The sequence below is a fragment of the Marmota monax genome, unplaced genomic scaffold (assembly GCF_021218885.2).
Source record: "Marmota monax isolate L192 unplaced genomic scaffold, Marmota_monax_Labrador192_F-V1.1 WCK01_AAM20220418_F8-fsc00107, whole genome shotgun sequence".
Classification (NCBI taxonomy): domain Eukaryota; kingdom Metazoa; phylum Chordata; class Mammalia; order Rodentia; family Sciuridae; genus Marmota; species Marmota monax.
In genome coordinates this window covers 6,503,319-6,517,528 of record NW_026693761.1, presented here as the reverse complement: position 1 = coordinate 6,517,528, position 14,210 = coordinate 6,503,319, and the positions used below count along the sequence as shown (strand labels likewise).

General features: G+C 36.0%; 1 protein-coding gene across 3 annotated transcripts in view; it reads right to left on the bottom strand.

Moving 5' to 3' along the window:
- Positions 1-2,163: 2,163 nt before the first annotated feature.
- The window catches only part of Rala (RAS like proto-oncogene A), a 61,977-nt gene continuing 49,930 nt past the window's right edge, over positions 2,164-14,210 (bottom strand). Inside the window, exons 4-6 of one of the 3 annotated variants that reach the window (XM_058584459.1) lie at positions 13,150-13,324; positions 11,116-11,148; positions 3,991-4,176 (exon numbers count right to left, since the gene is read on the bottom strand). In XM_058584459.1, coding sequence (XP_058440442.1) covers positions 11,134-11,148; positions 13,150-13,324 — 190 coding nt within the window. In that variant the 3' untranslated portion in view covers positions 3,991-4,176; positions 11,116-11,133. Of the gene's footprint in view, positions 4,177-6,117; positions 6,153-11,115; positions 11,149-13,149; positions 13,325-14,210 lie in introns of all 3 variants that reach the window. The other 2 variants (XM_046460612.2, XM_046460610.2) reach the window with 2 other exon arrangements.

Sequence of the window (14,210 nt, the reverse complement as noted above, 5' to 3'; positions counted from 1 at the left end):
ATGATGCAACCATCAGGGTACAACCTGGAATTCCACCACACATCTGCTGCAGGCCTGTTTGCAGAGCTCCAGAAATTGGCTTTCACACCAGCTCCTTTCCCTTCCAGTTCAACAAGCCTCTACACTTCTTTTTTGGCTGTTTCAAACACTCTGCCCTTAGGAGTATTTTCTAATGGCTTGATGCTTACAAGTATCTAAACAAGCTGTTTTGTTTTCCTTGGCATTCTGATAAAAGCAATCTTATCCTTCTACAGAATTAGCTATGCAAGTTATCATGGTTTACAGCCTCTCTTAAACAGATGTTAAATGCCCCTCACCTTCTCATTCCTAGAAACGGTGTCTGGATGTTGATTGAGAATGCAGATGACTAAAGATCTCTCCCTACTACTTTGCCATGCATCTACAGGCAGTCCTCTACACAGCTGCATGCAGAGCTGCTGGAGCAAAGGACTGGGAAATTATTTTCAGTTAAATAAACATGAAACGAAAGCTCCAGGCTGCCAAAGGCAGGCTGCCTCTTTACTGATGTTATGGAAAAAAGCACAGTAAGGCCTGACTCTGCAGCTGACTTCTGCACAAGGTTTTCCCTCCCAACGCTTATCTTAGCAACCAGAAGAGGCCTCTTTGCTGTTTACATGGCAACATCTGCAAAGCTTTCTGAAGACAATCCCTTGAATGAATAAGAAATCCCCAGTTGTTTCCCACCTTAGTACTAAATGAAAAATTGACTATAGTCTGAGCTCCACTCTGTTTCTATTAGGTGTAGTGAGTAAGGACATGGTTTCAGGAAACTGATTGCTTGCTCCCAATCCCAGTTAATAATTGTCAGCTTTAGCTGGGTGCAGTGGGGCACGCCTGTAATTCTAGCAACTCAGGAGGCTGAGACAGGAGGGTCGAAAGTTCAAAGCCAATCTCAATGAAAAGGGAGACACTGAGCAACTCAATGAGACCTTGTCTCTAATTAAAATACAAAATAGGGCTGGGGATGTAGCTCAGTGGTTGAGTGTCCCTGAGTTCAATCCCTGGTACCAAAAAAAAAAAAAAAAGTTAGCTTCCTGGCCTTTGGTCAGTTACTCAAATGATCTGTTTCTGCGTGTGCAAAATATGGGTCAATGAAGGCACTCATCTCATTGGATTAAGTATTACATTTAAATACAGATACAGACCTTACATGTAGATGTGCTATGGGGGCAGCTAGCCAGAGTTAAGAACTAGACTTAAGTTTCTGATCTTTTGATTAAAAAAAAATTTTTTTTTTGACACTGGGGATTGACCCCAGGAATGCTCTACCACTGAGCAACACACCCCTAGTCCTCTTTATTTTTGAGACAGGGTCTTAGTTGCTCAGGCCTGACCTCAAGCTTTCGATACTAGCACTTCAGCCTCAGAGTTGCTGAGATTATAGGCGTGTGCAAACACACCAGGCTTGCCTTTAACTTTACTTCCTCTCCTTGATTTTGAAAGTAATTTGCAAAAAGAGACTAGTGGGTTAATAAAAAGGATTACTCTGGAACCTCTACAGGAATTTTATTAAATGTTTTGCTGGTTTACCCTTACAGTACTAATATAAGGTTGCCAAATAATTGAGACGAAACATGCTAATTCAGTCTGAGAGGAGAACTTACTCTAACTTTGTTTGGTGCGTAGTATTTAATATCATATTCCATGTTAGTGCTAAGAATGGGTCCGCACAGTGAAATCTGAATTATGCCAATTACAACTTGACTTTGTGTTCAATACTGAGCCACTGTTTGTAACTTGAAATCTGGCATTATACAAAGGATGTCCCCAAACTGATGGCTCAAAAGATTGTTTCTCAGGGGTGGAATTGTGGCTCAGTTATAGAGCGCTTGCCTAGCATGTATGATGCACTGTGTTCAAGTCTCAGCACCACATATAAATAAATAATATAAAGATCTATCAACAACTAAAAAAAAATTAAAAAAAAAGATTGTCCCTCAAATCTCTGACAAAGATGACCCCAGGCTGGGGTTGTGGCTCAGTGGTAGAGCACTTGCCCCACACATGAGGTACTGGATTCAAATTTCAGCACCACATATAAATAAATGAATAAAATAAAGGTCCATAAACAATTAAAAAATATATATAAAAAGATGCCCCCGTCAACAAACTGTCATATTGTAAACATCAAGTAACACCACAAACATTTTAAAAAAGGAAGTTTATTGGTCTTTAAATGGCTCAAATTGCAAATAAACGATCGGGTAGTGGCATCAGCCGAAGACATGTGATACATCTTTGTCAGTTGGCTTCATAGCACCTCAGTACCCAGGAGAGGAAAGGTCTCAAAGCAAAGTCACGATGTTAGTGGTTAGGACCCCTGGTTCAATAAGACTGCAATGAGTACACTGGAGACTGCTGGGCCTGCTGGCCAGCACGACACTGGTAACTTTAATTCTGCACATGGCATAGCTCATGAGGAATATGAAATGAAAGATGTACATCTCAAACCCTTAAGGACAAATATTTAACATGACAAGCTGGATGTCATATCTAAAGAGTTGAGTTCCTAAAAAGCCTATTTTTGATAACTTTACATACACACCTGTTCCCTGGAATGCCTCAACACATCTTTGACCTTTTAAAACATTAGGACTGAGCAACAGAAAGATAAACTTTGTTCAATCAACTGTCTTAGCCACATCCTAAAGAGGATAAGAAAAATCTGATAGTGGTAAACTTCCCATTGAAATTATGTTCCCAAATAACACACTAGAATTCTTCCCATGGGAACACCATACGATGGTGATCCAGTCTAATGTTTGATCTGTGAGCCAAACACTTTCTGCACTATACCTGTGTTTGATTGGTTGATGTTAACTTTAGAAAAATGTAGTTACAGTGTTCTTCACTATGAACATAAACAGACTACAAATACTAATAATTTCCATAAAGCCAAACTGTAACCTCATGAGAACAAATTTAGAAGAGGACAGGTGGCAAGCATGAATATTTCCCGAAGTGTTCTAGTGCAATTTGCATAGCACTGTTGACTTTTTCCTGTGCCCTGTTCCCAGGAGATTAGAAGCTTAACACTTACATGCTCACCACTTATAGGAAGTGATTTCCAGGAACCAGCATCTTAAGAGAAAAAAAAGGTTCACTCAAATTTGGTGCTGAATCCTCATAGTCTAAAATTATCTTCCAAGTACATGCTGGCCCTTCCTTTACTACCTTATAGTTTATTTAAAAGCAATCAAGGAGCTCTGGAACTTTATTCTTAAGAACCAGAGTATGGCACACATTTTTAATTTGGACAGACTCCTAGCAGATAGTAATTTCTCAAGAATCTTCTATACAAAAGCTGCACTTCATCTAAGCAAGGTAAGATCTTCTCTCACCAGAACTCCTGGGGCAGTGAATAGGCCCACAGTACCAGTGAGAACACACCTAGAATGGTGTAACAGGGAATTTTTCATTTTCAAAATTAAGGCATATTCAAAATTTTCCATGTACAAGTTTACACCACTTTTCTAAGTTAATCACCAGGTAATTAATGCAGATCCACAAATTACTCTCAGTTTAACCATATGCAACAACCATGCCAATAACTTTTTCTTCTATATTTTGCATAACAATGGTTAAAAAAGTGGTACAGTTTTAACTATCATGTTCACAACTGTCATTTTTTCAAGGCAGTAGAAGACCAAGACATTTTAAAATGATATAAAATTTAAACTTTATAATAAACACCGGAGAAAGTGGTCTTTGCTCCAATTCCCCACCCCCATTTCACCTCTTTTAACAGTTCAAGAAAGACTGCCCGAGAAACACAAGCTCACACGCTACATTCAGGACTGTGATAAATGTAGGCAATTATGAAGTTAAGTTGAACTTTGCTTCATGATGAAGCCACGTTAATTTCTTTTTTAAGTGAATTTGACTTTCAGTGCAGTTCCAATTCATGCTTTTAGCGATACATAACAATTTCCAAAATGTTAAAGTAATTTCAGTCAATTGAGCCTTCAATGGCAATGCTTATAAATTATATTTATTAGTATGGTCAAGATAAGAAAGAAGTTTGGGCTTTGATTATAAAATGCAGCATCTTTCTCTGATTCTCTTGGCTAAACTTTTCCTCTTCTTTTTTCCATTCTTTTCTTTGCTGTCTTCCATCTTTCTGGCTCGAATTTCCCTCATTAAATCAAAAAACACCTAGACAGAAGAAAATAAAGTAAAATAAGCAAACAATATGAACTTAAATCTCAGCAGTTAAATCTTGAGAATAATAAAAAAATAAAGATTTGAGAGTTTTTTTTTTGGCAGTGGGGGCAGTGCTGGGCAGAGTGTTGCCTGTGCTGGGCAAGTGTTCACCCACACGCCTAGCCCTAAGAGCTCTTTTTGGAGAAGAAAAAACTAAAGTCTGAAAATTAAAGTCTGATTTTCCCAGTACCTTGAGAAAATGGGAAAATTGGAACATTTTCTGAATTATACTTTAAATCGTAAAATGGTAAAAATGTTCATGTAATAAAATCTTTCTATTCCAATTTTCAGGATAAAAATGAAAAAAGAGAAAACTCAATGGGATTATATCTGAGTACTTTAGATTAACAAATGTATTCTATTAATTTACATTTAATAGTGATTAATTTGTAAAATAAAATTTACACTTAATACTAATCATAAGGCAGGGGTTGTGGCTGAGTGGTAGAATGCTTGCTGAGAAAACACGAGGTCCTGGGTTTGATCCTCAGTACCACATAAAAATAAATAAACTAAAGGTATTGTGTCCAACTACAACTAAAAAATAAAAATATATAAAAAAACTAATCATATTTAGTGACTCATTTTCTTCAGCCCCATTTTAAAGAAATATTCAGAAAAGGAGATAAGGAAAACAGATGCTTTATCATTTTGATACCTTTTTTTTGCACTATATTTGACAATTTATGAATTTGTGTCTAATGTCTAGGAATTAACAAATAATGACTTTAGGAATGATAACTAAAAATTCCTAGTATAACAATTCAATAATTAAATTTCAATTACAAATGTTCTTGTTTTCTTAACAGAGAGGGGCCTGGAAGGATATGGATTTGCACTATACATAATTGGTTATGAGTGTGTGTATGATAATGAATAATCTATATAGTTCACAATTTTACACTCTAAAATTAAAAAATAGCTATTATAGAATTAACAAATTTAATGAGACTAAAAACAAGCAAAAAATATGAAGATAATGGATGTTGTAAGTAAACAAGTATGTGTATGTAGTGACCAACATGCTTTTCCTAACATGCATTTAACTCTGTAATGGAAACTTTAACTGAAAAATACAAGGTGCAGAATAGCATAGACAGCTACACGTTCGTGTGTGTGCAGAACAGGAATTCACACACATTTGCTTTCTCTTGCAAAAAGAAACAATGAAATGAAAACCAAACGCTAATAATTTTATTTTCAAGAGGAAGGGAAGAAGGTAGAGGGATTAGTGAAGCACCTCTGCATATACCTTGTTATACTATACAACTTCTTTGGAAATGTAAATGTTTTATACATTCAAAAAATGCACTTAACACACAAAAAGCAATCCCTAAAAGCTGAAAACTTATAAAATAAGACTGAGTATATTCCAAGTTGGTGACATAAACATGTAGAGGAAAGGATTATTTCAAGGGTCTCTAAGACATAGTATCTATTATAAGATTAATATTTCATATGCTAAGAATAAAAATGAGAACAAAACTCCAATGAATAGAGGGCTGAAGGAACTCAGCACCTGTCTCACAAATGTGAGGCCCTGGGTTGGGTCCCTAGCACCACTTAAAGAAAACAAAAACAAACAATAATCCCAACAAATAAAAATAAGTCCTAGACTTCACTTTGTAGTTTATTTGATTTTGTGTGTGTGTGTGTGTGTGTGTGTGTGTGGTACATTGTCTTTATTTGCATTATCCTGCAGTATATATAAAACACTTTCAAAGAACAACAACACTGTTACTGGGAAATACACAGTATGTAGTGTATTCTTACCTACTCGGATGGCTCAAGCAGGAGGACTGCAGGCTTGAGACAAGCCTTGACAGCTTAGAAAGATCCTGTCTCAAAATTTAAAGAAGAGCTTGGTATGTAGTTCAATGGTATAATGCTTACCTAGCAGATGCAAGGCCTTGGTTCAATCCCTATTTCTGTCAAAACAAAGCAAAACCATGCACAAAAAGAATGAAATAGGCATAAAATTCACTAGTTGTTGCTCAACTTCTACTTCATCAGAGATGGAATTTTGGAAGCCCTCTACTTCAAATCCAGCGCTGACTAGCTGCGGCAGGAAGCCTCCATCCTAACTAAATGTAATTACTACAGTACTGCTTTCTCATGCAGATACACAACTATAAAAAAGGATATTACAAGAAGGTTTAATTTCTAATTTTCGTTTAGTCTCTGCAATAAATTTTCAAAGAATCCCTATCAGAAACCTCCGAGGTCATTTTGCCTAAAAAACAATGGGAAACTTTTAAAGTCTGCATCAACCAATTTAATGAGTTAAAGCTGAAGGAAGTCCTACTTCAAATGCCAATGAAATGAAATGAATAACTAGGGATAGGAATAAAGAACTAGTTTTGATGAACCAGACAAATGACAATCCCCTAGACACAGGGCTTCTTCCAACTTATTTTATTACAGACACTCTAATATTATTTCTCTCCCTCTATCTTCTCCTCTTGTCTTCCTCATTCTCTTTTCTCATTTTAGGGCGATACATTATGTACAAAATTTGTTTTTTCTATGGGCTGGGGATACAGTTCAGTTGGTAGAGTGCTTGCCTCACATGCACAAGGCTATGGATTCATTCCCTAGCAACACACACACACACACACACACACACCAAAAAAAGAAAGAAAAAAAATGTCCTTTCTAATTCTGCAGACCATAAGAAATCACTCTTCTCACATAAATAAAAATAAAACCCAGAAAAAACAAATACACAGGCTCTTGTTTAACTTTTTTTGCCTTCACTAGTTTTTTTCATTTTTAGTTAGTAGCCCCTACTTCACAGGTTAGACAATATTATATTTTCAAATGGGTTAAGGATCTCCTATAAAAACCAAATGCAGAAATAAAGTAAAAAATTGAATAAATTTTTAAAAATTTTAGAATGGTATTCTTTTTTGTTATTTATTTATTTATTCTAATTTGTTATACATGATGGTAGAATGCAATTCATTTCATATTATACACATAGAGCACAATTTTCCAAGTCACTGATTGTACATAAAGTATTTTCACACTATTCGTGTCTTCATATACGTACTTAGGGTAATAATCTCTAACTCATTCCACCATAATTCCTAACCCCTTTCCTCCTCCCTTCCCTACCCTCCCCTTTGCCCTATCTAAAGTTCTTCCATTCCTCCCATGCTCCTCTTCCATTGCCATTATGAGTCAGCATCTTCATATCAAAGAAAACATTCAGCTTTTGGCTTTCTGGGATTGGCTTATTTCACTTAGCATTATATTTTCCAGCTCCATCCATTTACCTGCAAATGCCATGATTTTCTTCTCTTTTAATGCTGAGTAGGTTCCATATTTTCTTTATCCACTCATCTACTGAAAGGCATCTGGGTTGGTTCCACAATTTAGCTATTGTGTATTGTGCTGTTATAAACATTGATATGGCTGTGTCCCTGAAGTCTGCTGTTTTTAAGTCCTTTGGGTATAAGCCGAGGAGCAGGATAACTGGGTCAAATGGTGGTTCCATTCCTGGTTTTCCAAGGAATCTCTATACTGCTTTCCAGATTGGAAATTTGCAGTCACACCAGCAATGTATGAGTGCCTTTTCCCCCACAACCTTGCCAACACTTACTATTGTCTGGATTCTTAAAAGCTGCCATTCTGACTGGAGTGAGATGAAATCTGAGAGTAGTTTTGATTTGCATTTCTTTAATTGCTAGAGATGTTGAACATTTTTCCATATGTTTGATGATTAATTATATATCCTCTTCTGAGAAGTGTCTGTTCAGTTCCTTAGCCCACTTATCGATTGGGTTATTTGTTTTTTTGGTGTTAAGATTTTTGAGTGCTTTATATATCCTAGAGATTAGAGCTCTATCTGATGTGCTTGTGGTAAAACATTTATTCCCATTCTGTAGGCTCTCTATTCACCTCACTGATTGTTTCTTTTGCTGAAAAGAAGCTTTTTAGTTTGAATCCATCCCATTTATTGATTCTTGGTTTTAATTCTTGCACTACAGGAGTTTTATTAAGAAGTTGGGGCCTAATCTGACATGATGGAGATTTGGGCCTACTTTTTATTCCATTAGGTGCAAGGTCTCTGGTTTAATTCCTAGGTCCTTGATCCACTTTGAGTTGAGTTTTGTGCTGGTGGTAGATATTCTTTCTAAGCAAGCTAAGAGCTCAGAAATCATAAAGGAAAATAGAAATATATTTGATAACATAATCTTTAAGGTTTTCCATGCCAAAAGACAAAATAAGCCCAATAAAAAGATATAGTACAGATTAGGAGGCAATATTTACAACATATGTAAATGGACAAAGGGTCAATGTCCTTAATAAAAAATGGACTCAGTAATCCAAAAGATAAACAATTCATTTAATAAATGGGCAGAAGAAGAAAGGGATTTCAGATAATCCAGTCAGTGAGTCAATCAAAAGATGTGCAGGGCTGGGGTTGCAGCTCAGAGGTAGAGTGCTTGCCTAGAACATGTGAGGCTTTCTGGGTTCACTCCCAGTACTGCACCCCAACTGCACCCCAAAAAAGCAGAAAATGCAGCAATCAGAAAACAAATTAAAAATTAAAATATCTTAATGGTATTTTTAAAGGTTGTTTTAATTTGGGCTGGCAAGGCTGTATGGTAAAATGTTTCTCCACACACTGCTGGTGGAATGTAAAGGCAGCTGTTCTGGAGGGTAACTTGTTACTACAATTTAAAATGTATACTTGACTTTTCTTTCCTTCCTTTTTTCCTTCTTCTTGGTGGTACTGGGGATTACATTCAGGGGCACTCTTATCACTGAGTCAAATTCCCAGTCCTTTTTATTTTTTTATTTTGAGACAGAGTCTTGCCTAGGCTGGCCTTGAACTTGGAATTCTCTAGTCTCAGATTCTTGAGTAGCTGGGATTATAGGTGTGCACCACAGCTCTCAGCTCACCTTTGTCTTTTCTCTTGCACTAATGCAGAAAGTTTACTGAAATACTGTGTGTAACAGAAAAATTCCAAATGACCAAAGTGCCATTAATATGGAAAAACCTAATATGGAACATTTTGTAGATTTTAAAAAGAATGTGGGTATATTTATTTATATGCATTAATGGTAAGAGTGGTATCTATTTGTCTAAAGTTTAAACCAAATTACAGAAACATATGCAAATCCTACTAATATATAGGTAAAATAAGCAAATGTTAACTTTCCTTTATATGTATGTATGCCTGCCTTTAACAACTGGAAAGGTACACCTGTGTTAGCACTAGTTACTACAGAGAGGGCAGGAGAGTGGCATATGGGTGAAGCTATTCACTTTTTCTTCCTATATTTCTGTGTTATGATTCTTTATAAAATAAGCATGTATTCATTCATTACTTATACAATAAAAAATTCACAGTAATTTTTAAAAAAATATTTATCTTTTAGTTGTAGTTGGACACAATACCTTTACTTTATTTATTTATTTTTATGTGGTGCTGAGGATCGAAACCAGGGCCTCGCACACACTAGGTGAGTGCTCTACTGCTGAGAGCAACCTTGGCCCCCACGGTAATATTTTTGAAAACATAAAGCACATATCTCCTAAAATTCTTTCCCCAACATAAAACTGACTACTAACATCATAATTATACTTCTTCTATTGACTGACATCTACTTACTTGCTCAAATTCTTTCCATTTTGCCAAGACGTTTCTTAAAATCAAGAGCAACCTCAGAGTTACATATTAAGAACTAAAACTAGAGGGTCCTATAAAGGTAACTGAATGAAGCCAATGAGTGCACAAGTAGTTCACCCAGGTGGTCCTCTAACTTCTTGTGATTCCTCTGTGGTAGCCCATGCCCCAGGTTCAACAAATTGGTTTGTTACAACATTTCAGAGTAGAATAAAAACCTGCCTCTTTGAAATTTTTATTTAATAGTTTATTTGGAATCCAGATAAGGATAAAGAGTGAGTCCAATAATCTTGTGGGGAGCCAGTATTCACTGTCTGTGACAATGTATGATGCTTCACAACTTCACAGAAGACAATATTGACACTTGCTGTCCCTGAAAATTCACAAATCAGGTTTCTAGAAGTGGATGACATCCAAAATGGAAGACATGATGCCTATTCTGTCTTTTTAAGTAAAAGAATAAGGAAAGATGTGATCTTGCTCCAGTTATGTATCTTTCTGCACTTCAGTTTTCTCATCTAAAAAGTGAACATGAGAAGAGTATCCACCTTTGCCTCATATATATTTAGGATTACATGGTTAGTGCCTGCCACAGTGCCCAGCTCTTATAAGTATTAATAAACATTAGTTCTTCCAACTATTAGATTACTTCTTCAGCCAAAAAATCCCAAGTATAACCTAATTTTAGAAACTGATTAGTTGCTAAAGATTACTTTTATTTAGCCATTGAAGTAGTCACTTTTCAGGGAATAGCAGCATATGAAATTAGAGTTTTCAGTATAAATTTGTACCTCAGTTTATAAGCAGCCTATGTAATTTAATTTTGTGTTGGAGGTAACCACGAATTGACAGATTATCTTTTCTGAAACTGTCACATCAATATTTTCTATGTGTATTGCCAGAGTCTTGACACTCTCTATTAGGAGTCAGATTCTATTCTCAGCCTTCCTCCTGAAGCTTGGTGGGATTTTGTGACTACCTTGACTGACAGAACCAGGATGAAATAATGCTGCCCCTTCAAAGACTTGGTAATAAAAGGCAGTGTAGCTTCTGCCTGGTTCTTATTCTCTTGTGACACTTGCCCTTGGAACTATCAGTGCACTGTGAGAAAGTCCAAGTCAACACACGTGGACAACACACATGGGGAAACCCACATGGATAGGAGCTGAGATATCCCTGGATAAAAGTCAGCATCAACTGGTTGAGCCAGACAAGTATGAACAAGTCTTACAACCTAAATTCAGATACTTACAGACACGAAGTTTTTCAGCTAAGGCATCAAACACTGTAAAGAAGATACGAACAATCTCCAAATGTGCCCTCTCTAAATTCTTAATGTCACACAATCTGTTGTTTTATCTAGGAATTTATTTTGTTCTGCAGCCACAGTAACTAAAACAGCCTCATCCATTTATTTTTTCTATTTTGAAAAGGTAAAATATGCATATGGCAAAAAGTTCAAATAAAGAAGTCCAGAAGAGTATTTACAGAGAAATGAGCATATACCTGTAATTTAGTTCTCTGGTGATGACTACAGGAAGCAAATCCTTACATATTTTTAGGATATACACACACTTATGGGTGTACATTTATTTACTTTTCATTTATTGATTGATTACAGTGCTCAGGATTAAACCAGGGCCTCATGCACATAAAGCAAACACTCTACCACTGAGCTACAACCCCCAGCCCTTCAGTGTGCATTTAAAATATAGATAACAACAAACTACAGACACTGTTCTGCACCTTGCTTGTTTCACTCACTTTATGCTGAAGATCATTTCCTGTCACACATTTAGTTCTATCTCCATTTCTTTCTTAATGGTTGGGTAGAATTCCATTACATGAACACTTCATAATTTAAACCAGTCTGTTACTGGCACTTGGAAAGCTCTGGTGTTTTTGTTTCTATAAATGCCCCAATGTTTACCGTTGAACATACATTTTTAAGTGAGTATATGATTTTTTTTCTGTAAAATGTAATTTTAGAACTTGAATTGTTGGGTCATAATTTTGACAGATAATCACCACATTGTCCTTCTACCAACATGAGTTTCCTGTTTTTCTATTCTCTTGCCAAGAACGTATTACAATTTTTTTGCTTTTTTCCAATGTGTCAGGTTAAAAAAAAAGGATATGCCATTACATTTTAAAAATGTACTTCCTTTTTTATAAGTGAGACTTAATCTTTTTTAAGTTTAAAAGCCATTTGTGTTTTCTTTCTGCACCATACCTGTTCCTGATCTTGGACCATTTTCCCTAGACTGTGGGTCTTCTTACTATCCTAATCAAGCCCCATCCCAGACTCAGTGATGCAAAATCTCGGGGTAAGACCTAAGGATGGGTGTTTATTAAGCTTTACAGGCAATTAATTTGCACACTGGAGATTAAAAGGCACTGCTATAGAGCCTGGATATTTGGGGGGTGAAGAAAGGTCTCACCTGGAGGCCCTCAAGCAACTGTGCTGCCTCCACCAAGAACACAATCTTCCTAATCACTGGAGGCAGCAGAATGAAATACACTTGGGGAGGCTCCTAGACACCTAGCAGGGGTTCCACATCTGGTTCCCAGGAGGGGCCATTCTGCACAAAGTGGGAATATAAGGAAGAAGGAAACTGAATTTCCCTTTCTACTCAGAGGTAAAAAAAAGCTCAGGGTAGAGAATATAATAGTAGTAACAGAGATTTAAAAATCCTTTTATCTTGGAGATTACTTTATCTTGGGAGGCACCTTCACTTTTTTTTTTTAAATAAATACAATTTTAGTTGTGAATGAAACTTTATTTATTTATTTTTATGTGGTGCTGAGAATCGAACCCAGTGCCTCACATATGCTAGGCACTCTACCACTGAGCCACAACCCCAGCCTGGCACCTTCATTCTGAGAACTTAAATGGACTGGGGAGGCATTAGGTCATGGAGAGAACATTCAGTACTGCCATCTTGGGACTTCTACAACTCCTTTTCAACTAGGCAGCCCCATCAGTATAAGAAAAACAGGCAGAAAAACATCAGAATAAGAAAAACAAAATGCCGTCAGTGTTACAAAATTAAAAAAAGTACAATCAGCTATAGTAACTCATGTTTTAATGTCTCTTGGGAAGTTAAAGACAAGGTCACGTAAGAAATTCCTAACACGTTATACTTAAGAATGCAGCAAAGATAAATTATTAACTTGTATTAAAACTCTATTTAAATCTCATAACACTCTAGACAAAATGGAGCTGAGTTAAAGCAAATCAGTCTATTTTTAACATGATGTAGTATTAAAGAGAGCCACATTTTACCTTGTCAACATTAGCTCGTGTTTTAGCAGATGTTTCCACATAGTTGACATTCCACTGGTCGGCTCTGTTTTTTGCCTCTTCTACAGAAACCTGCCTTTTATCTTCTAAATCTGATTTGTTACCCACCAGTAGAAATGGAACATTCTCATCTTCTTTTACTCTTAAAATCTGCTCCCTGGATAAGAGAAAATGAGAAATATTAACATGACTTCTACATGATAAAAAAATAGCAACTAGTTATCTGCAATCAGCATGTTTATAATTATATATATATATATTTCTATAAGCAATAAGCTTTTCTATCATCATAGAAAATAATAAATACTTCTTATTCTATCATCAATTATCTGAGATGCACATTCACTTCAGTAATGATAGAAAAATAAACCAGTTGGGAATATAAACATAACAAGCAGAGGTGCAAAACAAAAAGTATCAAGTAAAATCTTCCCCAAATGTTTTCATATTTTTAAAATGACCTTTTTATTTTGGAAGGTTTTTTAAAATTTACAGAAAAGCTGAGATCATAGCATGAAAAGTTTCCACTATCATTAACATCGTTTATTAGTATGAGTATGTGTACCAAAATGAATAAATCAATAATGATACATTATTATTTAAGCCCAAACTTTATTGGACATTCTTAGTTTGAACCTAACATCCTTTTTCTGTTCTGGGAGCCCATCCAGGATACCACATGACATTTAGTCTCATTAGAATTCACTTGGCTGTAATAGTTCTCAGAGTATCCTTGTTTTTGATGACCTTAATAGTTTTGAAGAGTGCTGGTTAGGGTAATTTGTAGAATGTCTCCTAGCAGGGATTTGTGCAATGTTTTTCTCACGACTGGAGTTATGGGATTTTGGGAGGAAGATCACACAGGTAGAGAGTGCTATTCTTATTACATCATATCAAAGGTCCCACAAAATATTTTTAAAGTCTCACACATGCCATAAATTATAGGAAGTAGCTCCTCAGCATAGATTTTTCATTTAAAAGTGAATTATATACTATGAAGTGTCACCAATTTGTAAGTATTGTGGTTCTGCTCTTCTTAATCA